The 25,048-nt window shown below is 45.9% G+C and overlaps 1 protein-coding gene across 2 annotated transcripts in view; it reads left to right on the top strand.

Annotated features, from left to right (window-relative positions):
• Positions 1-25,048, top strand: part of ESR1 (estrogen receptor 1) — a 234,988-nt gene that overhangs the window by 187,842 nt on the left and 22,098 nt on the right. For both annotated transcript variants that reach the window (XM_074990365.1, XM_074990366.1), the window contains exon 6: positions 6,642-6,780. In XM_074990365.1, coding sequence (XP_074846466.1) covers positions 6,642-6,780 — 139 coding nt within the window. The remainder of the gene's footprint in view (positions 1-6,641; positions 6,781-25,048) is intronic.

Below are 25,048 nucleotides of genomic sequence, written 5' to 3'. Positions count from 1 at the left end.
TGATCCACAATAGTCATGGTTCTGAGGTGGGTGAAGTAGGTTCTTATGTTTTGTTAAATGAGTTGGGAACTTTTGAAATGGAAAGAGCTTTATAAATATGAGATGCTATTGTTGTAGAACTTATTACTCTGCTGAGTTTCAGAAAGGAAGTGGTGGCTTTGTTTTTGCTTTTAGACTGAATCCCAATGTGAAATATGTCTCTGGCTTTACAGGAGTGCCAAAAATTTGGCATTCAACGTATTGTAAAACTACCACAGTTTTACAGTGAAGTGGATTAGGACAATTGCAAAACATTCAGATTGTCTGCTGTATATTCTTAGAAACATTCCATTGAGGGACAGTGTGAAACGGTGGCAATACAATTGACTTTTAACACACTGAATAGGAACATGAAATAATAGTAATTGGGGGCAAACTGGCAAAAAAAAAGTTGTGGTTCTCTTACAAGTTATTGCTTACAACCCAAGTGCTACCAGCCTGAGTCACTAAAACGAGATGTAGTGTAACCCCTACATCTAGGTGTGGTTTACTGTCCTGTGCAGTGGTACCTACACCACATGCACAGAAAAGCATGAGTATCCTTGATAGCCTTGGCTGAAGCCAGGGGGCTTTTAGCTCAAAGGTAGAGGTTTATGCACTAAGCTCCAGAGAAGGCAGGTTAAAGTCTGCCTGGGGGTGGTTACACTAACACAGTAGGTAACTTTCATAGACTCACCATTCTTGTTTGCATAATCTGCATGCAGTGCCATCATGTTATCTTTATCTGGGTTCCTTCTTGAATACTTTGATTAACACAGTGATTGTTAACAATATTCATGTTTAGGCCACAGGTCTGTTGTTTTAGTCTATCTGCAGATTCAGGGAGACATCAGTGCGTGGGTTATAGTAGCAAAGAGAAGCTTCAAAGGGGTAGAATATTACTTTTTTTTTTTTTTCAAAAAAGGAAAGCTTTTATTTTTTACGTCCAAGATTGCAACAGTAGCAGCTTCCCTACATGTGCTGAGCTAGCCCACTCCACGCTTGCTGATTATATCCCACTCCCTTTCAGATCTGGTAAATTTGTCTGTGTCTACGCTACAGCCCTGTTTGAAAGGATGGCTTTCAACACTAAACATCAAAAGATGGCCTTTTGTAAAGGAACGTCCACACTGGCAAACAGGGAGTGAAGGTCCGACCCACCCATTCGAAAAGCTCCAATGCACTTTTGAAAGAGAGCATCCACATGTCTCAGGGTGTCCTTTCGAAAGTACAGTGCCAGGAAATGCTAAGGGCAGGGCTGCATTGCAGACGAGCCCTTCCGGGGCCATTGCCTGCTGCCCCTTTAAAGGCCCTGCCCCCTCCCTACCCCAGAGCCTCAGCCTGCACACACTGAGCGCTGGCTAGTTGTCCCCAGGCATGGAGATGGAGAGCAAGTGGAGGAGGCACCTCAGGCTGTCCTTAGGGCGTGACACCCCCGCCTGGTCCCTCGGGTCGTCCACTGCTTATGGGGCTTCCCCACAAGCAGCGACTGGTGGGACTGGCTGGTGATGGAGGACTGGGGTGATGACCGATGGCTACAAAACTTCAGGATGACCAAGGGAACATTCCTGGAGCTGTGCCACTGGCTCGCATGAGGCCGGTGGTCCCACTCCAGAAAAGGGTGGTCATCGCCCTCTGGAAGCTGGCCATCCCAGACAGACACTGATCCCTCGGCCACCAGTGCGGGCTGTGCAGGGCCACTGTCGGGGTTGTCCTCAGTGAGGTAAGCCATGCCTGGGTCACACCCACATTGCATGTGTGGAGTTGGGGGAAAGTGGGAGGGGGCACCCCACAAGGGGTGCAGTTGGGAACCGGGGTGGGGGGGCTGCTGGGGACAGGGATGGGCAAGCATGCAGAGGGCAGGGGGCAGGTGCCATGGGGATGCCTGCCCTGCATGGGACAGGGATGAGCAGGCACACTGCACCCTGCCCCACACTCACGAGCGTGTTCACCTCCCACACCCTGCAGGTCATCCGGACCATCAACAAGGTCCTCCTGCAGCAGCTGATCCATGTCAGGGACCTGAATGATGCCATCCAGGTCTTCGATGAGTTGGGGTTCCCGAATTGCTACGGGGCTCTCAATGGCATGCACATTGCCATCTGGGCCTTAGAGCACAGGAGTGGGACCTATGTGAATCAAATGGGCTACCACTCTGTGGTCCTGCAGGTGCTTGTGGATGCCAATGGGCAGTTCCAGGACATCTTTGTGGGATGGTACAGCTGTGCCCACAATGCCTGGATGTTCTGCAACTCAGAGCTGGGCCGCCACATGGCTGAAGGGGCCTTCATCCTCTGGCGGTAGCTCCCCGTTAGGGACACCACGATGCCGCCCTGTATTGTGGTGGATGCAGCCTGCCCGCTGCTGACCTGGCTTATGAGGCTGTTTACAGGACACATGCGGCCTGCCCAGAATGTTTTTAGTGAGTGGCTCATCCAGGCCCACAATATGGTTGAACAGGCATTCGACTGCTTGAAGGGGCACGTCTGATGCCTCCTTACCAGGCTGGAGGTGGCCCTCCACCACATCCTGGCAGTGGTCAGGGTCTGCTGCGCCCCACACAACCTCGTAGAGGCAAAACATAAGCCGTTTGTGCAGGGGTGGACCGCCAAGGCAGGGCGCGGGTATAAGCAGCCCCCTAAAGCCCCATACTGCCAGGCTGCGGGACAGGGTGCGGGTACAGGAGGACCTGTGCCAGGCCTTCACCCAGGGACTACTGTGACCCCCCCTCTGCATCCACACACCCCACTGACACCCCCATGCACACCCCCCACTGTTCCCACACACACACAGGGGACACAGGGTTAAACAGAATAATAAACAGTTTACTTGCACTGTGCAAAGCTGTGCCTCTGCCTATGTGAGGGAACTATATACAGGTGGGTTGGGGAACAGCAAAAGTGGGCCGGGGAGCAACTATATACGGGCGGATGGCAGTGGCCCTGTTCTGTCCCCAGTCAGGGTCCGGGACACTGCTCCTTGCCTTCGGTGGTTGGGCTCCCTGGGCCCAGGACAGGGCTGGTCCAGCTGCTGGCTGTGGAGCTGTGGAGATAGAAGGGGAGAGAGGAATGGAGCATTAGTCCAAGGCAATCAATCCTGCATCCCTGACCCTTCCTGTCCCAGGGCCCTGCAATATCTGCATCCCAGGGTTTGCTGCATGGGTGGTGCAAGCATGGGCCCCCCCTCTGACCCCCAGTCCCTCCAGAGCTGTGCAGCCTGTGGTGCTGTCCCAGCCAAGTGGTGCTGATTGCCATGCATCGCCCCCACCCCGGGGCCCAGGGAGCACAGCCATCTGGGTTCCATGAGCACCAGGGCCGGTGGCCATGTGGGATTGACCACCTCCTCCACAGGCTCTGGGGTGGTTGCCATACCCGCCACCTACCTTGGAGTCCCTCCAGGAACTTGGGCGAGGCACAGGTGGATGGGGCCTGGCTGGGTAGTCCTGACACAACTTTGATGATGAGTTTCCCCTTGCTTGAGCCCCCATCATTGCTGATGGTCTCCAGGCACCAGACTGTCCCTGGGCACCTGGTGCTGGCTGCTGGTCCTGGGTTGTCCTCACCCCCTGTTGCTGTCTCCAGCTTGGTCTCAGGCTCTGCCACATCCAGGATGATGGCCAGGGATCCCACCTCCTTGGGCCCAATGAGGTGGTCTAGTACTTTGCAGAAGGGGCAGCTGGTGGGCACTGTCCCCTACCATCTGGCTGTATCCTGGGCCTTGCAATAGCCCTGAGAGAGCTCCTAAACTTTGGACCTCACCTGATCCAGGGGGCGAGTGGGGTGGCCCCGGTTGATGAGGTCCTTGGTGAGCCACTCAAATGCCATGGGATTGCAGCACCAGACCCCCTTGTCTGATGCAGGACCTCCTCATCCTCCCAGAGAGAGAGGAGGTCCCGCAGCTCAGCCTCCATCCAGGAGGGGGCCTGGTGCTTCGGGGCCTTGCTCCCCTCCAGGAAGGACTTTCTGGTGTTCTTGGTGGGCCCCTGGGGTGGGCAGGAGTCTGGCTGGCTGGCCATGGGTCCAGGGAGGGTGACCAGGTGGCTGGGGCATCGTGGCAGGGAGCGGACTGTGTAACAGTGTGGGCTCCCTGCTGCCTGCATGCTCTCAGCTTCCTGCCTGGGGGGGTTGTTGGAGATGGGGGTGTTTAAACATGGCTGGATGCCAGAGCCATAGAGCTGCGCTTGTGCTTTGAGCGGCGCCACCGCCTGCCAGCTGATCGGTGCCGTGGAGGACTCGCTCTTTTGAAAGAGCCATCCACAGAGCATCTACACTTGCTCCCTTTTGAAAGACTCTTTCAAAAGGGGATACTGTTCCCACCACGGGAATGGAGGACTGACTAAGTTAATTTAGAAAGATCTTGGTGTGTATATGTAGACGCTCTGGAGGGAATTTCGAAAGAAGGCCATCTTTCAACCTCAATTGCAAATGTACTTTCTAGCGTAGACTTGGCCTTTGAGAAGGATAAAGATTACAAATGGCCTTGTTTGGCATGCTACAAATGCATCCTTCAATGCATTTAGGGAAAGATGTGAAACTTTTTTTTTTCATATTCCACAAACCATATTAATCATTCTCTCACCTCTTTATTTTATGCCGTAATTCAAAATTACATTTTTAACACAACAGATAACTTGAAACATGGAGATAATAACAACGACTGTTTCTTAGCCACCACGACAGAGAAAAGAGAGAGAGGAACCAATGGTACTTACTGACTACATACAGTACACAATATATTGCTTGGAAATTAGTCATTTACTTCTGAGAATATTATTTGAAAGTCAAAAGTACTTACCAGTTTCATTAGGCTGTTTATGATGTAACCTGTGAGCGTAAAGATGTGAATATGAATCATTTATAAAATATTTCAGTTATAAAGATCAGGAGTATAGTTCCAGTGTTCAGATCAGAGTTGGACTGACTACACTTGCATGTTTAAAGCGCAGCCACAGTCACAATTTAAGATGACAATGTCATTGCCGCAAGAGCCCTTGGAGAGAGCACACCCAGGGCTCTAGGTAAACCATCTCCACAATGGGAGTAGCTAACAGTGCTGGGGAATGTGGCCCCTAACACTGTATCTGGTTTACAATGACACTTTACAGCGCTGTAACTTGATGCATGCCTGTGTTTTCACACGCCTGACCCAGAAAGCTGCCAAGCAGTAAAGTGACAGTGCATCACTTAGCTATAGTTCCTATGCTCAGTAAAGCCTGGGTGAATCTACTCTGATGATTGTAACTGGGTGGGATTGTTTTGCTTTTGGGATGTGGACATCTGTGTATTGTTATGATTTTCATCTGCTCACTTCACAATGGCAATCAGACGATGATGGCAAACAACCAGGGCATAAGAGCATTCTCAAAGTCTGTTTGATACCAGCAAAAGGCTTGCTGCCTTCCTAAACTGTGTCAGCAAGATCTCAGGGACCAGCACTGGTCCACAGACTGAACATTGAGGAGCACTGCTCTAAGCGCCTACTTTGTTTCAAACCAATTACGTAGAGCCTAATCTGGTTTTAAACCAGTATAACTACATTGAAGACATTTGTGCTTTACATCAATGTAGCTAAGACCAGAGTCATAGGAATTGAAAAACTCTGTAAGTCAGTGTTTCTTACACTTTTTGAGACCACAGAACACCAAACAATAATATTTTTATGTGGAACAGCAATGAAACTTGTTTAAAAATGGTTGTCAGACCAAAAACAAAGGAAGAGTGAAATATACAGCAAAAACAAAACAAAGTGTTTTAATCAGGTATCACAGCAATGAAGTAGTAACATTGTGTCTGGCTTTAATAACAGAAAACATAGACAATTAGTGTATGATATCAAAAAAGTGTCAGATGCTCACAGCACACCTCCAAGTTGGTCACGAAACATCAATGTGACATACTTTAAGAAACACTGGTGTAGCTAGTTAGCATATCCCCCGGCTACCCAGACAATGCGCTTTTTATTTTATCGTTTATTTTTGTTTTCTTACTGACTTGGCCTCTTTCACCTTTATTTATTTATTTATTTATTTATATTGCAATATCACTCAGAGGCCACCTTCAGATCAGCCTCCATTGCCCCAAGTACTGTATAAACAAGCACTAAGAGACAGACTGCAACGTCTTTGGTGTTGGACTAGCCTGCTATGAAAGGAAATTGTTGTGTCCATGAGCTGCAGTTATGCTTTCATACATACTTGCTTGCTAATATATTTGTTGCACTGTGTGAGGCAGAAGCACAGATGGAACATTTGCAAGGTGGCTAGTTGCTCCAGATCTCTTGAAACATCCGTTCCTCCATGATGGTTCACAAAGTTCTGAGTTCTGGTGATTGGAGATATTATTGCATGTGGCTAGACAGTTTTTTCATTTTGTCATATTTTCTAACTGGGATAATAAAAATGGTAAGCTGTGTGTGTAGATATGAGTCAGACATGAAAACCAGGAACCATCTTTAAAAAAAAAAATCATCCAGACCAACTGGTTCATCCAGCCCTAATGCCTCCTGGCACTTTCTGCTATGTCTGATATTCTAAATACTTTGATTCATTAAACAAAATACATAATTGTTGTTTTCATGCAGTGTATGGTTCTCCCGTAACTTGTTTGTTTGTTTGTCATTTTCAGGGTTTGTAGATTTAACACTCCATGATCAGGTACATCTACTGGAATGTGCCTGGTTAGAGATACTGATGATTGGCCTAGTCTGGCGTTCAATGGAACACCCAGGAAAACTCTTGTTTGCACCCAATCTATTACTGGACAGGTTAGTCTATTTATAATTATTATTTAAATGAATGTATCTTTATCACTTGTAGTCATTTTAGCCTGCAGCCATCCCATCCGATGTTGAGATCCAATCACATTTCATGAGGAAGACTGGTCTAGTCGGTACTGAAAGCAGGACCTCTAAAGGATGCCACTGAAGGAGCAGTGGGAAGTTATTTTGGTGGTTGAATAGATGGTGCCGTTAGTTGTGAGGTAGTACTGTGTTAGAACATCCTCTCCTGCTGCACGTACTTTCTTTCAAAGGAGACAGAAAACTAAGACACTTACCATTTGTAGTTCTTCAAGAGTCCATTGTACTTTTGGCAAAGGGAAGGATATTGACTCCAACGTCCTGACCAGAAGCCATTTTGTTAATTACTTCAGCCTATTAAAAAACCTCTCCTGTAGTTTCAGCCATTCTGTATTAGTGCTGTGTGCAATTAAACAGCTGCCACTTGCTACCTCGGATGTCACTATTTTTCCACCGTAGAGGAAAACCATATGCTAAACTCTCCCCCTGCCAAGCCATCCAAAAGCTGGCTTTCATGGAAGGCAATACACGGATGTTCCAGCTGCTGTAGCATTTCCTGTGTTATCTTCTTCTTTACCCCAGCTGCAGAAGGCATCTTAGAGAAGATGTGACTGAGGGTTCCTACAGCACAGGCAACTATGATTTCCAGGTGTCTCCTTCGGGACTGTGGGCAGTGGCATAATTAAAGAGGCTCATTTGATAGTCTAATTTTTACCAGGAGTCTGAGCTGAAAAAGTGGTTTAAAGCAGACTCTGTCCTGTCCCCCTCATACACCTTTCCTTTCCTTTTCTGGACTCAATTTTGGTGGAGTGGAAAGTCTGACCCAGGAATGCTGAAGAAAAACAGATTAGTGCAGTAGAACATGATTAGTGCCCTGTCAAATCCAGTAACCTGAAACTTAGTATCTCTTACTGCATACTTCAAAGGGAGATGGAATCACGACTATCTAATTGTACAATATGGTTCTATGGAAGTGGGGAATTTCTTGTTGTGTTCAGTTGGCATTCATTCCATGTGTTGTAAATGCAAGTGCTTTCCTTATGTTCATGCAAATAGTTATGTCTCAGCCCCAAAGGAATTTTTTCAGAAGGAAACAGAGCTGAAAAAAGTGAGCTAGAAGAGAAACAGTTTCTCCAACTTATTTTAGTTACCACTCCTAACATTAGCAATATCAATGTAATGTTCGGGTGAGCAGTTCAGATCAGTGAAAGGTTGTGTCATTCCTTGCCTTATAACACTGTGTCCCCAAAATGCTTCTGCTAGTTTTGGCTTCTTGTCTGGGTCATGCACACAGCCAACAGCCAGCATGTGCTTCATGTCCTGTGTGCCGTACAACTCTAATAAACTACTTTGAAACCAACAGCCTGCCAACAGTTATCACAGACAAACTTTTGTCTTTACCCGACTTGGTGGATGTTAACAGGTGACCCCAACACTTTCCCAGACTGATGTACTCTGCAATGTCCAGCCCCCTCTTGCAACATTCAGAGGAATTAAAAGATCTGTTTGCTGTTGTAAAGAGCCAGAACCCAACCACTTGCCAGATTGGAGTTTATTTTTCTTTTTACTTAAGCACAGCGCTGTTGCTTGAGATTAACAGTAAAGTAAGTTGAGTAACAGCAAGAAAGATGATTTTAAATGACCAAGTGGAAGAGGGAAAGTTAGCAATGGCGGCAAGCAATTAAAAGTGAAAACAATTATCTAAAAGTCAAAAACTTAATTTAGCAAAGTACAGGTTTTGTTCCAGATGGGTTTGTTCCCAATGACTTTTCTCACCCTCAGTCTTCCAGCAAGATGGTGGCTAATTTCCTCATCCTGGTCAGGATCTTCTCCAGAAGCCCAAAGTTCCTTTGTCTTTGTAGGTGAAAGAGATCACTTGATTTCTTTTCCCCCTGCTGCTTCCTTATATAATCCAGTGAATCTTTTAAATGGATTGTTTTGATGATTACACTGGAAGTGAAGGTCTTCAATCCATGAGGAAAGTGACATGGAGTCTGGCAGTGAAGGAAACTCAGTGCTGTTCACCTTCTCCCTGGCACTGTTTGCTAAAATGCAAATTGTTCTATTTTCCGCAAACTCCTCCCTCTGCTGTTTTGACAGTCCTGATTACTGCTTATATGTAAATTGAGATAAACCCACATTCTTTTGTTTCAAACAGACCCTGTTTACCAATCCCCCTTGATATACATTGTGTTTAAACACACTTCAGTCATAATTCTAGCATATATCCATAACTCTTAATAAATAATGTATGCATATTGTGAATACATAAGTTAGTTTTCAGATGATACCTCATGAGGAATATTTTGTAAAAAGATTGTTGTAACAGTGAAAATAGTGAATGCTTGGCTGCTGGAGTGGGTCACAACCTACCAAAACTATTAAAAGAAAAGTCTGTTAATCTATTTTCCTTCATAATTTCCTCGGTAATAACTTTCACAGGATTATTTCATACTGCATAGAAAATGATTAACTTCATCCAATTGTTACATTCCTTTGGAGCAGTCGTGCCCTGTAAATTTTGATCCAGCAGAACTGCTTCAAATCAGAGGAGAACTGCCCAATCTGTAAGAAACAAGAGTTTGAGTTTTGTACTTTCAAGCAGCAGCTCCATATAAATGCTAATATATAATAGTATAATAACTAATGTGAAATAGGACAGGAAAAAGAGATTTATTGCCCCAGGAAAAGTCCAAATCTGCTTACCTTCCTATTGAGGCCCACCATCTTTCTGTGTGACTTGGCTTTAGGAGATGTATAAAACCATTTCTCTGGACAGATCAGGAATTTATCTGTTCGTTTAAACTTAGTCTTGGTACAGTTTTAAAACAGGCTTCATGTCTTTGCACGGTACTAGTATAATTTACTAGGTCTGGAAAGAAAATATAGAATAGTATGGGAAAATAGAACATAAATTACATCTCTACTGTTCAAGGACCCTTCCGCTCTAAGTTTGATATTTTTCTAAGAAAAATTGCAGAGAAACATTTGTAAAATAGAGAGCAGAGCCAAAGTGCTTTTTACCCTCCCTTTAGCAAATTGGGCATGGGTGGGGAGAGGAGGAATCAAGGAGAAGGGGAGCGCTGCACTGGCCGGCAAAATTTTCTTCTCTGTTCTCTTTCTGTGGAGGGGTTGGTCACTCACATGAGCCATTTTCCTGGCCACCCTGGTGCAGAAGGAATTGGAACAGATTTTAAGAGCAAAGAAGGCTGTCTGCATACAACTGCTTCCTGTCTCTCAAACAAGAATCTGTTTCTGCTGTTGACAGTGTAACTAAAGAGACAGGATCTCTATAAGAGTTAAAATAATAGCAAGGTCTGGTACAATTAGTACAGTTTTAACATGATACCTGACACCTTTGGAGAAGTGCAGTTAATAGTTATTATGAAATAGAAAAACAGACATGCTTCAAAAAAGTGATGGCATGAAGATGCTTCTTTTGAATGATACGCACTTTTGAGAACTTTGTCTCGTGAACAGGCTTGGCTAGAAATAGATTCTTTAAGCTGTTTAAAAAGGGAGCTGTCTACAGGACAAGGCAGATGTTGCTAGTCGGGATGGTGCCCAAGAAAACAGACTTTAAAGATGTCAGTATTTCAGGACTGAAATTTGTAAGACCTGACCTCAAGTTCATGGTCATTTGTGGGGAAAATTTAACATCGCAAAGAAGAATGAGTTGAAGAAAAGTAAATACAGCTTGAACCTCTCTAATCCAGAACTCTCTTGTCTGGCATCACCCATAATCCGGCATGATTTTAATTAGCCATACGACCCCTTATCATGGGGTGTAGCCAAGTTTCCCATGATCCCATAAAGTTTGTTTACAGCCACCAATCCTGCCTTTCAGTGTTCTGTGCTGTCATTGAGCTGTAATTTACCCCTTAATTTTTTCATAACATCATTGAAACTATCTGGGCATAGCATCAAATTCGAAGTCTGACTGAAGGCCAGTGTGGAAGCTGCCACATCTTAAAATCAAATTCATTAGCCTCCAGAAGTGTGCTGTATGTATCCCACAATCCCCCCAGTGCTCCACTTTGGCTACTTCCATCTCCACTGCTTTCCAAGTGTGCAGGAATTAGGTAACAGGAAGCCCATGAATTTGAATTGGGCACCTGGAAGTCCATGGCTGTGGGCCATGCTTGTATGAGAGGCTGAGAAACTTCTTTCTTTCTTTGATATCAGCACTGTGAGATCATCTCCCCATTCAAAATAGCCCCAACACAGAGTTCATGGTTCTATCTTTACCTCTGCTAGCTGAGCACTTGGATTTTTTTTTTTCAGCGCTGGCACCAGCCCCTACCCCACTGCACCACATGGCAGCTAGGCTATTGGGGTGGGGTCATGCGTGAAAGAGAGGCTGAGAAACTTCTTTTCTGCAGTTTACATTTTTGCAGGGGCACCCCCTTTCCTCCCGCACAGGCACCATGCAGTTGTAGTCTTTCCCATGCCCAACCCTGTCATGTGGCTAGCCCCTGACCCAATAACAGAAAAAGCCTGCTGTTCAGTGTGGACAATGTTGCCAGGCAGCACCATGTCCTGGCTTGTGTGTGGTGAGGTCTCCAAGGATGGGGAAGATTTTAGGGGGTATGCTGCCACCAGGGGTTAGTCTCCCCGATGGCTAAGATTTTTGGGGGCTTGCTGCCACCCAGGGGACCATTTCAAGTGGCTCTGCAGCCACAGACCCCCACATCCCCAAGCCAAAAATATTTTTGGGGGCTTGCAGCTGCCATGGAGACCATTTCAACTGGCTCTGCAGCCATGTTCCTCAGCCCCACCTTTGCACAAAAAGATTTTTGAGGACCATGTCAACTGGCCCATCAGCCTCCGATCCACGCAACCTGCCCCCAACCCTGTGGGATGAGGGGGGGTCTGGCACCCCGACAGCGGTGCTGCCCCCCTAGCTCCGCCACCTCAGCACCACTTGTTGAAATTTGGGGAGCTCCATCCCCATGTTGGACAACTGTGTAGTGTAGTGAGAAGCCAAAAATCTTTTTCCTCATCTTTTCGATCCTCTGGCTTCAAGCTTTGTCCCCATGAACACAGGGAAGAGTGGGTGGAGGGCCAGTTGAGAAGACACAGGCTGCTGGGTGATCCCTGGTCACAAAAACTGTGTAATGGACGGGGAAGCCAAAACCCCTGCCTCACAAACTCTTTTTTTTTTTTTTCAAAACCTTTACTACCCTATTCTTTCTTCAAGCTTTGCATTGTTCATGTATTATTTTCAGGGATCATATGAAATCAAGGTGGGGGTCAGTGGCTGTTGAGAAGACTCAGACACCTGCTGCTCTTTTGTAAAATCTTTGATAATTCCATTACAGCTACTGTTATAAAAAGCAATTCAGTTGTGGAAGCAAGAGATTTCAGTTAATTTGTCGAGCTTTGTTGATGTCCTACTTTTCCTTCCTTCATCCTGGAAAAATAGCTGTTTGCTTTTCACAGGAGAGGAATAAGGGCAATGCATTGTGGCAAGATGACCACTTGCATGGCATTTCTTTCCCATGCTGCATTAGCAAAAATACCCAGAATGCTTTGGGGCAGAAGGAACTGTGGGATAGGTCCCCACAGTGCACTGCTGCAGCAGTTGATATTTGGCAGTTGAGTGTGGCAACAATAAGCTGACTTTGTAGGGAGCCTGTGGGGTGGTGAGGATTCTCCAATTCAAATTTCTAAAACAGTGTTACAAAGTAAATTTTAATAAATTTAAATTTATCTCATAGTGTAGACATAGCCTAAGATATAATTCTTCCTCTCTCTCACATGCACTAAGTCTTTGAAAAGCAAAAGAAAACTTTTATTAAGAGAAGAAGGAAATCAGCAACAATTAGGGAAAACACTACAATAGGAACAAAATGTATGCAAGCACTATGTAAAAACCTACCCCACAGCGGGTGGTAATCATTTGCCTCAACTAGAGCTTATTAAGAACAGTTCTGCTGGCCTTTAACATACAATAAAGATGAATTTTCATTGTCCATGTAACCAAGACTTAAATATTTTAACCCAAAACAGCAACAGTTTGACAAAACATTCTGCTGCGCACCTTGACAAATTTTTTTGTACAAATATGGTCTGCCACTGTTGTCTTTCTCCCATGTCATCAACAGACAGCAAAGGAAAATTCAGATCACTAGCTCTTGCCCTGGTACAGTGCTATGTTGGTAGTTCTTCATTAAGTTCCAGCTATGTAATTAAATTCATCTGAATGTTAGCATCTGAAATTATATGACCTACGGTGCCAGACAGCTTTCTTCCTTCTGTCTTTTGTTGGAGATGATGACCTGGCAGAATAACAAGGTCCGGAGAGTAACAGAAGGGTTGTGAATGGGTGCCTAGCTTAGAGTACCTCTGTTCATGACCACAGTGATCTAAATGCGAGGCTGTCCATTTAAATTCATGTTCTACTGCTGGAATCACCAGCAAAACAATAATAATATTTAAATTAATAAGACAACAACTTATCATTAATATTTCTTAGGTACGTGTAATGTGCAAGACCCATCCTTGTTCCTGGAAAATGTATAACGGTACTAATACTGTTATGCAAACCTTAATTCTTCCGCCAGTCTAGTTTTGTCTTGTCAGAGAGAAACCTAATGTCTTGCTGGTTCCATTTGGTGTGATTGGGATAAATGCATGTCCAGCATATTCTGGGCTTTCTTTTCTCACTGGCTGTGGCCACATTAGCTGCTTATTTCGAAAACGATTTTGAAATGAGGGGCAATTTCTAAATGAGCAGGAGAGCACAGAAATTGCTCGTTTCGAGATCAACTTAGAAATTAAAAGGTGTTCATTTCAAAGTCATTATTCCACTCCTGTGTTGGAAATAACACCTCCTTTCGATGTTAATTTCAAAATGAAATGTGTGTAGCTGCTCCGTGGCCACCATTTTGAAATGAAAAGTCCTCCACAGAGCCGGCCCCTCCTTAGAGCACAGAGACACCCTGACCAGCATCCGGAGCTCTATGGCTGTCAGCTGTGGATGCCGTAAAGCTCCAGGGACACAGGAATCCCGTGTAGGAATCTGAGAGTGTGCTGGCAGATGTAGGAGCACAAGGTGGGCAGATAACACTCCCAAGTACCTCCAGAAAGCGACACCTCTCCGTGGCCCGACAGATGGCTAGCAGCCAAGACCCCCAGGATCCCCGTGGAGCCAAGGGTTCCTGGCGGCAGGGGTCCCAGGGCTCTGGGCAGCCCCCAAAGAGGAGGGGGGCCCTCTGTCTGGAAGCTGAAGTCCAGGACCTGCTGGCTGTCTGGGGGGACAAGGACATCCTGCTCAGGATGGAGGGGCAGAAGAGAATTGTGGATGCCTTTGCCCGCCTCACCAGCAGCCTTGCTACAAGGGCCACCCCCTCCGGACCAAAGTGAAGGAGCTGTGGCAGGGCTATGCCCAAGCAAGGGACTCAGCCAGGCAATCGGGGCAGTGCTGGCCACCTGCCCCTACTCAGGGAACTCCACTAGCTGCTGGGACCCAGGGAGGCTGCACCACCTGAGGAGACCCTGGACATGGCAGAGCTGGAGGGGCAGGGCGAGGAGCCCCAGCCAGGACCCTCGATGCCCCCCCCCCCCACTGCAGGCTCCAAAGTACTTGCTGGCACCAGGGACAGCAACAGCGGGAGCCAGGGACTGCTGTACATCACTGAGCCCTCCGAGGGCCTTAGCCGGGCAACCTCCACCCAGGCCTCTCCTGAACCACCCAAGGAACCCTCAGGTAGGACCAGGCGTGGGGTGCCTTGGTCATGTGGGCGGGGGGTGGTCCCCGACACAGCTGGCATGGGCCCGGGCACATGGCCATGGGCCAGGGATCCAGGGATGGACATCATTGCTGCCGGGGGGGCCATGCACACGGGGGGTCCCCGCTTGTGGCCATGGGCTGCCGTGAGGGTCAGAAGCCTGGGAGGGCTGGAGCAGCCACTCTAATGGCCCCACGTTCATGGACCCCACAGCAGATGGACCACTCCAGAGCCCCTCACCGCAAGCAGGGTGGGATGGCGGCGGGGACAAGGCTACTGGCCCACAGTACCCAGTCTTGTGACTGATGAGGCACCACCCTCTCCCCTTATGTCTTCACAGCCTCGACATCTGCCACCACCCCTGGATGTGCCTGGGAGCCCGACAGCAGCAGTGGAGGGTGAAGGGATGATGCCTCCTCGGACCCAGTGCTGTGGTGGGAGGAGCCGCTGCCGCAGTTGGGCAGATGATCTGGCGTCAGCCCACACGGCTGCATGGTGGGAGCAGAATTGCTTGCTGCAGGAATGGCTCTACGTGGAGTGGGCGGCCTGGAACCAGGTGGCTGGGTATCTTGACATCCTGACCCAGGCTGTTGCCAACCACCTGGCCCAGCCACTTGCCCCATGGATGGCCTTTCTTGCAGCAGCCCCCTCTGCTCCAGCTCCCCTTTCCTCCCCAGTCCCCTCCTCTGTCATGGCCGCCCTTGCCCCAGTCTCTCCCCCTTCCCTGCCACCCCCCAATTCCTCAGCTCCCCCCTCTTCCCCAGCCCCCACTTCTGCCCCCCCGCCCCGCCGTTGCAGATCTGCTTCCAGCTGACATGTCCCCAGCCAAGCAGCAGGAGCTGGCGCACTGGCTGTGGCTGGGCGAGACCTGCCTGTCTGTGGCTCCCCCCACTCCTCCCCACGAGTCCAAGCTCCTAGATACCCCAGTCCAGCCCTACCTCCCTGTTCCACCTGCCCCATCCCGGCCCCACCGTGGTCTCCAGACCCGGGGTGGTCACACCTCCAGAAGCCATTGTGGCTCCCGACCAGCCTCTCTGATGGAGGATTGAGGCCCCCTGTCTCTTCATGTAAATAGTTCACCCCCACCCCTTCCATGTAAATAGTCACATGTTCTTTGTTTTCCAAAAATAGCAGTTGAAATTAATGGTGATGTGTGTCTTGCCTCGGGTGGGGATGGCAAGGGAGGTGCTGGTGGGGCAGGGGTGAGAATGGGGTTGGGTTGCGTTGAGTGAGCGGGGCCAGGTCATGGGGGCCCCCGGGGAAGGCTTCCCAGAGGGCCTCCCTCACATGCACCCTGTCCCGGTGCACCTGACGACACGGGACTGCACTTGGCTGCTCAAAGGGTGGCACGGCCTTGGCTGCCCAGTGCACCACAAAGAGCTCCTGCTCGTTCTCCATGAGGTTGTGCAGAGCACAGCAGGTGCCCACAACTGCAGGCATGCTGGGCAGGGCTACCTCCAGGCATGTCAGGAGGCACCTGAAATGCACCTTCAGATGGCCGAATGCCCACTGCACGGTGTTCCTCGCCTGGTTGAGGCAGGCATTGAAGAGGTTTTGGCTCTCACTGGTGTGTACTGTGTGGGGCGTATTAGCCAGGCCTGAAGAGATGATACATGGGGGCATGGTTATGTCCCCCACCGGCAGCTCCCTTGAGGGGGATGTAGGTGCCCTCTGCCATCCTGCGGCCGAGCCATGAGTTCTGCAGGATGCAGGCATCATGGGCCCTGCCTGGCCAGCCCACACAAATGTCTGTGAAACATCCTTGGGCATCCACGAGGGCCTGGAGGATGACAGAGTGGTAGCCCTTTCGGTTGATGTACTGTCCCCGGCTGTGTGGTGGGGCCCAGATAGCGATGTGGGTGCTGCCCAATGCATCGATGCAGCTGGGGAATCCCAGCTGTTGGAAGCCAGCCATGGCAGTGTCCACGTCCCCAAGGCAGATCAGGTAGCGCAGGAGGATCCTGCTGATGGCAGCAACAACCTGTAAGGGACAGAGGGAACAGGTGCCCGTGAGTGTGTGGTAGCATATGGGGGACTCCCCTCCCTAGGACCCGCCTTTCTGGGGCCCCACTCCCTGGGGCCTCGCCGTGGGTGTGTCGCCCTGGGTGTCTTACCTCAAGGAGGATGGCCCCGACGGCGGCCTTTCCCACCCTGAATTGGTGGCCGACTGAGCGGTTGCTATCTGGGGTGGCCAGCTTCCACACGGCAATGGCTACTCGTTTCTCCAGAGGGAGCACGGGCTGCATGTGCGTGTCCTGGTGGCAAAGTGCTGGTGCGAGCCAATGGCACAGCTCCATGAATGTGGCCCGAGTCATCTGGAAGTTGCGGAGCCACTGGCTGTCGTCCCACTCGCCAAGGACGATGTCGTCCCACCATTCCCCGCTGGTGGGGTACCACGAGAGGCGATGGCAGGGCTGGAACAGGGGGTGCTCTGGAGGCACCGTGGGTGGCAGGGTCCTGCAGGAGGCCAGCCACGTGTCAGGCAGCACATAGCTTCATATGGCATGCTGTCAGCATGGCCATCAGGCTGGCCATGATGTCCAGGGTGTCCCTGTCAGTGAAGTGCTGCGGGTCCATGGCAGGCAGTGGTGTGGTGCTAACCAAAGCTCTGCTGAGTGCTGTGCTGAAGGTCACGTGCTACAAGCAGCCAGGGTCCTCCTCATGTGCACGGTGGGGGTTAATAGTGCGGCTGGCCCGTGCTCCAGGAGGGGCTTGTCAGCCATTTGACCCTGCTCTAGCCATTTCCTGCCCCATTATTTTGAAATGAAGCTGTGGCTGTGTAGCTGTTCCATTTTGAAATAACAGGGCATCTTTTCAATGTTACGGATCACAATGTCGATCCGCGTTTTGTGTGTGGTCGCTTCCTTTCAAAGCGGCTCACTTGGAAATGATGGACAGGGATTACCCCTTTCAACATCACTTCCTAGTGTGGCCACAGCCACTGTGTTTGTTTCCGAGGATGCACAAATGTCTCTTTTTATTCTCCTCTTTGTTGAACAATGGCAGAGGACCTTGGCGGGGTGTCTTGCTTAGCCCACAACTATGGGCGAATCACATACTTTGATGACTAGTATAATCTTTTGCATTCATCAGCTGAATGCATCTGAACAGTTTACATTTTTGTTTAGCTTTTATGGATGGTATGAAAGTGTCCCACAACATTTGAAAACTGTTTTTTACTGAGTTTACTGTGCACGTTGTGCTTTCAGGCACTCAGATAATACAGCAACAAGTCTGTAATAAAAGACTAAGTCCAATACAGTAAAATTAGTATTGGACTATAGGATGCTTAGATGGTCCCACTCATCTAATAAAATATTTCAGATTCCTCAGGACATCACACTCTTAATAACTCTTGATCAAAGGAACATCAAAACTTTGGTGCAGAACAAAGTAAAAATTGTTGCTCCAATTTACCATTCACTTACTAGAAAAAATAGAAGCAAGGTGAATGCAGAGGTTTAATTCAGAAATTTAATTTGGTGGCATACTATTTGTATTTACTGCCAAGGAAGCAAGCACATAAACACTAACTAAATCCACTACTGCACTTCAAAAACATTTTTAAAAGCCTGTCTGTATATTTTATTTTCAGTCGACCAATGACACTGATTTGGCTCACCCTGAAAACCAGATCTCCAACAAACCAGTCTGTAAACAAGTCACTTACTTAACAGAGCTGAGTGCAGCAGCCTGCAGAGGGAAATAAAATTCAGAACATAACTAAATGCTCTTCCGCTTTTTGCTTTATTGATGTAATTTGAAGCTTGTTATCACATTGCCATTATAGACTATGGAGAATGAGACAAACACACGTTTTAAGTATCAGTTGTGCGATTCTCTTTACAGTTCTCTGTTCTGTTTACTTGAAGTTGGGGTGTCTAACAGTTTTCAAGGGTATTCCACAATTCAAATAACTATAAAAGACTGGAGAAAGTCTGTCTAGAGTTTTGGCTCATCTTGCATATTTATATTGTTGTGGTGACATAATTTAATGTGAGATATATTTGAAATTGGAAATATAAACAAAATCCCATAGTGGTGGAAGTGGTGATCCTTTATTAAGGACAAAGTTACCTCCCAGACATGTACATTTGATTCCCCAGCAACAACCATTGATAAGAGTCTTACACCCCACTGTGTCAATTTCTGTCATATTTTGAACAAAAGAGCACTCCCCATTTTATTTATAATTATTATAGCAGAGGCATGAGCAAAGGTGGAGGTTTCTGCCACCTGTTAACTAACACATCTGTTAAAGGAGACAAATGATGCCCTCTAGAAAAGATGTTTTACTGCCTCCAGACTTCAGGCGAAATCACCTCACTGAGTTTGAAATACCTTCAATCTCAATGGAATAGTAAATGCGACCTTGCTAATAAAACGGCAAAATTGAAATAAATGGAATTGTTCAATGCCTGTTTGCTTTATTCCCCCAATAATTAAAAGTATTATAGAGGACACACTGATTGGGCAGTGTCAAATAATGGTGTCACTCAGTAAAAGGTGATTGCTAAGTAAATTACTTATTTATTTGCATTTCTAAAGCACTCGTCTCTGTAATAGCTAGTTAAGTATGGATTCCTATTGAGCAGTGAGAGACACTTTTAACCCATGAACTAATATAAAATGCACTTTTATAGGTTATGGCCTACACTTGATCTAGACCAGAGGTCTGCAACCTGCAGCTCCAGAGCCACATGTAGCTCTTTAACAACTTCTTTGTGGTTCCCGACGCTATAATTACAAAGTAAAAAACCACCACTCCTGATTATTTTGGTATTTTGGTGAATGTGTAACAGCCCAACAACAAACAACTCAGATCTAAATAGCAAATGATATGGGATCTTGAAACGCTGAATAACGCCCCCTTCAATATGTGCAGTGCATTGTGGGATTTCTGTGTGCATTGTTTTTAAGACAGAGATAACAAGAAGTATGGTTTGATGTTATTTATTAAGGACTGTCTCGTATTCACATGCAGTGCGGCTCTTGAATTATTGAATTTTTTTAACGAATTTGAAAAAAATGACTCTTCTTGCTCTTTGGTTGCCAACCCCTGATCTAGACCTTTGCAAAGGTTGTTAATATCTCTTCAGAACAGTGCTATAAGAAAAAGGCAGTGGTATGATGCCACCATGTAGATAAAAAATATGCACAGTCTGTATTTCAATAACAAAAGAACTCATTCTGATTACATGTAAGCAATGTGTTTGTTTTCAGTAGAATTCCTTTCATTTAGTTTCCCGGAGAATAAGGATTCAGGGCTATCTGCCCCCTGCATCACTCTAATCTCTGACTGCACCCTTTCAAATGAAAGGCCTTCACTTTCCTGTGTAGACTTGGTTGTGTTCAGCCACTACAAGTCTTCTGTTGGGAACAATGACCAAAAATGAATACAGTAATATCTTGAGATACGTGCAGTCAACATGTGCGTATCTTGTTTTTACATGAGAGGGGTGTGTGGGGGAGTCCAGGGGGTGGTGAGACCCTGCAGATCCAGCTAGAGGTCCCCTGTGGTGGGGGGAGGAGACCCACAGGACTATGGCTGGAGTCTTCTCCCTCCCTCCCCCATCCACGTGGCTGTCTGACAGCCTCGCGGCTGGGGGAAGGGAGAGAGAAGGCTCTGTGCCTGGTTCTTGGCTCCCCACTTGTGAGAACCAGGAAGCTGACCAGCCATGAGCTGGTCCTTTGCCTGGGTTCCACAAGTGATGGGGAACCAGGAACTAGGCTGCCCCTTGGTTCCTGTCTCCCTGCCACTCTGGGAGCCAGGAAAATGGCCAGCCCTGGTGGGCTGGTCAGTTTCCTGGCTCCTGCAGTCCAGGGGAGCCAGGAACGAGGCAGCAACCAGGTTCCCAGCTTCCCTCAACTTGCACGAAAATTTGAGTTATGCTGGGTTGAATTCCTGCAACCCCCACATAACTTGAGGGTTTACTGTACAATGACCCAAAACAGAGTATTATTTGCTTTTAGTGGTAGGAACAAAGCATAAAAAGATAGAGGGGTTTTCCCACAACCCAACAGTCTACATGCATCAGATGCTTACTTTAAGGCCTAAATAAGCTTAACGTATCCCAGACTCCCACCATTTCTACAGCAATCCCTGCCTTCCTTTCTCCTGCCTGGACTTTAGAGGCTGTCCTTTTATCTATCCCAAAGCTGTATGTTTCAGTATTTCCTGCTTATTTCCCACCACCCAGTATTACCAGCTAGACAGCTGAACCCAACATGGTCAGAAATAAAACTGGAATGTGTATGTCAATTGTAATGTCCTTTAATGCTGTTGCCTCTGCATAAAAGCAGTTAATGCCTATTTGAATTAACCCCATGTAATTATACAACAAACTCCACAGTAACAAAACAGATAATGTGTAATATTTCTGAAATATTAATAAGCTCTAACATTCTTTGCAAATGTTAGAGTGCGTTATGGGTATTCTGAGCTGCATTATTATCTGTTCCCAAGTCTCATGCATTTTGCTGCTTATGTTTTATTTTCATATTTCCCATTTGGGCTGAGAATGAGTCATTGTGCTTTATGGTGATCAGTGCTAGTGCATCCTCTTGTATAGTTATCCAAATTTGCCATCTACTTACTTCAGTGATAGTTGCCACATAAACATTCTAATGGATTGTATTGGCTTTTTTAACTTAAAATGTATTCTCCAAATGATACCTCATACCATTTCATCCTGAGGCAGGACTGAAAATAGAAAAGGGCCTAAGCATTCAGATTCAAAATAGGTTGTGAATTCAACAGTTTGAGTTTGGTTTGGAACTCACGCTCCAATCTGGCCTCTTAGACAAAGAGTTTGGTGTCGCAAAGGGACAAATTAAAACTGGGGGGCCAAGAAGGGGGGATTCTAACTATTAATTTGGACCCAGTTCTAATCACCGTATTGCCTGTGATTCTGACACTGTGCTGCATACATTGACTTTCTTGACTTACACGTTTGCGTAAATTGACAAAAATACTGTTATCTGACAAAAATAGCTGCTGTTACAGCTTGAGAAATAATCTGAAAAAAATCCCTAGTAAATTCAAAGGTAACAAATGCTGAGGAAAATCAGATCTGAAGGTGTTTTTCCAGTTTGTCTCTCATTTCTTCTCTTCAGGCTCCTTCAACCCATATTTATGTCCTTAGATCTTGATAGTTGAAGAAATCTGTTCCATACATAGGACATAACTTTGACTAATTTAATACATTTGGTTTTTATTTCTAATTTAATAGAAATAAAAGGCTCAGAAATAGGATGAATGCAAGGGCAGGGCAAGAGTGTACTAGGGTAGAACTACCACTATGGATAAAGTAGAACCTCCACACACTCAAAATCTGTGTCCAAAATTGAATCAGAACCAGAACTAAAGAGCTTTTTGAAATATGAAAAGCTCAGGCTCAGTTAACTTTTTTCATTTTGTGCATATCTGTGCTCAGTGCCAGTTTGAAGGCCATGCCACAGCCACAGTAGTCAAATACAAACCTTTCACTCAGCCTTGGAAGAGGAAACTACATTGAAAGAAGGTGAAGCAAAGGCTTTTATCTGTGCTCAGGTACTGGCTGCATAGTTGGCTACTTGGTTGAAAGGCTCAACACCAGTAATAAATAATTGCTGCAACTAGACCATTCCAAGAATCTCTCCAAGCATTCACCTGAAATCCATTTTTTCATCACAGTATAACAGAGCAGGTGACACTAGGGACACACTGAGGATTCTTTTGAAATTAAGGCTCTCATTTCAGGGTAAACAGACAAGAATGACAGCGTAGAGAATAGCAATTTGAAAGTTCAAGTAATGATTTTCAAGTTAGTCACAATTTAAATCACCATCCTCTCCCATAGTATTTTATAATTAGCCTACTCATTGAATCAGATGCACAAGTTCTAAATGTTCAATAACACTTATTCATTGTTGGAAGAAATGGAGGAAAATGGGGCAGACGTCTGAAAGGAGATATGTTAACAGTATCAATATGTCACTGTGCAACAGGCAGCTACCGCAAGGGAAAGAGTGACAATACACAGGGGAGAGTAAATGAGAAGAGAGATGAAGCATTACTAACAGGGAGCGCAAGTATGAATTACATAGCTTTCTGATTATGGCAACATAGAGGGAGAAGTTCTGAGCTGTATTTGACAAAGGGATAGGGCCTCAGGAGGGACTTCACCAACTAACTGCTTTGGCAGCAGCAAAAGATCAACCTCTGCTATACATCAAAATAGCAGAAAGGGGTGCAACAGATATGGTATTTTGGAAACATGGAATATTCAAAGAGGATTATATTGAGAAACACAGATGACCAAGATATGTGGAATATTCAAAGACTATTATGACGTATGCCATACATCTTTCTGCGCTTGCAAGGGATTCAGATTGGAGTTCTGTCTCAATGCATAAGACAAAGGAGATATCTGGCAAGAACTAAAATCAACAAGAGGTAGTTAATGAAAATCTCCAGTACTAAAACAACATATGCAGTACCTCGAAATGTCCCTGGGAATAGCTCACAATTTAGCTTCAAAGTTTATAAGTTGACAGTCTTGATGTAGAAAATGGGTGCCACGCACACTGGCTCAAAGAGCTGACGTGCGTTTATGAACAGAGACAGGCCCTGTGAGAGGGCCTGAAAGAGTCAGAGGAGCGGTTACGGCGGGAAATGTGAAAGTGAGTATAAGTAGAAATGAAATCAGAGAGATATTGGGATCATGCAGGTTCTTGAAGCTGAGGAAAGCAATCTTGATTGTGTAGGAAATCAGTAGATAAATCAAATATTCATTTTTTCACTTCCTAAACCAAGGTACAGACATACCATAACCTCTTCCCCATAAGTTCTGTCATATAAGAATTCCTCAGTGGCTTATATTGTAAGCTTTTTAATATATGCACATATACTTCTAAGCCCCTAGTGTCACCTCTTCTGTTATTGCTTTTTTTTTTTTTCTTTCGTACTGGTACTTGCTGGTACTGAATACCAGCACCTTGGCAACCCCAGCCATGGACTTGGGAGAGGGTGGTGAGAGGAGTGGCAGGGAGCTGGCTGAGTACCAGCTTTTTTTTTTCTTTAAACTAAAAAGGCACTGGTTATACTATGGTAAAAAGAAGAATTTAAGTGACTGCTTGGAGAGGTTGTTAAAGTTTGACCCTCCATGACTGAAAGGATCTCTGAAATGAAAGAAACAAGTGCCACAGAGTCCTCTTCAGACAGGTTTCTTCTTTTCTCTTCTGGAACAAATATTATTCATCTCTCCACTATAGCGTTAGAAATGGAGTTTATTAACAAAGGATATTAAGATCCTATTGGCCATCATGATAATATTAAACCACTGGCCATAATTTTAAGGTGCTAAATAGACGCAGCTCCCATTGACTTCAGTGGGAAGTGAAGTTGCTTTGAGTAAGACACAAGTCTCAAGCCAGTGTTTTCAAATCTGGGAATGTACATTTAGGCAACTAAAGCAGGCTATAGAGTCACTCTCATTCTTCCTCTTCCTTCTTTGCACCATCCATGAATAGTTATTTCTACAAAGTGGAACAGCTCCAGCAGTAGATTGATATAGTCAATCTACTCCTTTGCCTCTTCTGACCCATCCCAAATAGCCTACGGTCCCATGGTTAGAGGACTTGCCTGGCATCTGTGGAACCTGTTTTTCAAGTCCCTGGCAGCTGAGTGTCCTGACCACTAGCCTATTGGCTATTCAGGGATGAGGAGTGTCTTCATCTTTCTTTTTTTTCCACACAAAAGTCCATAAAGTCACATTTGACTTTAAAGCATTTGACATAAAGCAAAATGAAAAATGGCAAAATCTTAGTTTTTTTCCTCAAAACTAAGTTCTTTTTTTCTGGCCAGCCCACTTTGAGATGCAAATTCAGCTCTAGTATAAAGAGACACAAACATTCATTCAACAAATTTGCATCCACTTACAGCAGGGTTGAGTATAGCAATTGTCTCAGTTTTGTACACTGGGGCATAGTAATAAATGGACTAAAGATAATAGTGACGTTAGACTGAACTCTGCTCAGTAGTTTCCCTCTCACCCACTTAAATACCTTTCCATCTAAGATTTTACGATGAGCTTACCACCATAGTAACTGAGCTCCTACTATAGCAAATAATTAGTGTTAATTGGTGTAGGTGAGAAATTTCTGTCATTGAAACTTCCCTTCACTGAAAGAAGTTAATATTGTGCAATTACAGGTGTCCTTAGTTTGCTACTAGAAGGTTTACAAATATTTTGTCTACACTAGGAACATTGAAATAACTAATTGAATAAACATTTGATTTTTTATCTTTAAAGTGCTGCTTTACTCAGAAAAGTGGTTATATAAAGATGCCCCTTTCTTAATCATCAAATCTGCTCATCTGAGTGCCTGTAGTTGTATATTCTGATATATTCAAATAAACTTTACTTATTTTTATTCCTGTTAGCTAATATTCCTGTGTACTCCTAACAGAAAGTAATCTAAAGATTCTGATCTAACTTGTTCATCGCCAATTACATTTT

This window comes from Carettochelys insculpta, chromosome 3, assembly GCF_033958435.1.
Source record: "Carettochelys insculpta isolate YL-2023 chromosome 3, ASM3395843v1, whole genome shotgun sequence".
In the NCBI taxonomy this organism is placed as follows: domain Eukaryota; kingdom Metazoa; phylum Chordata; order Testudines; family Carettochelyidae; genus Carettochelys; species Carettochelys insculpta.
Note: the sequence above shows the minus strand (reverse complement) of the source record. Positions and strands in the feature narration are given on the sequence as shown.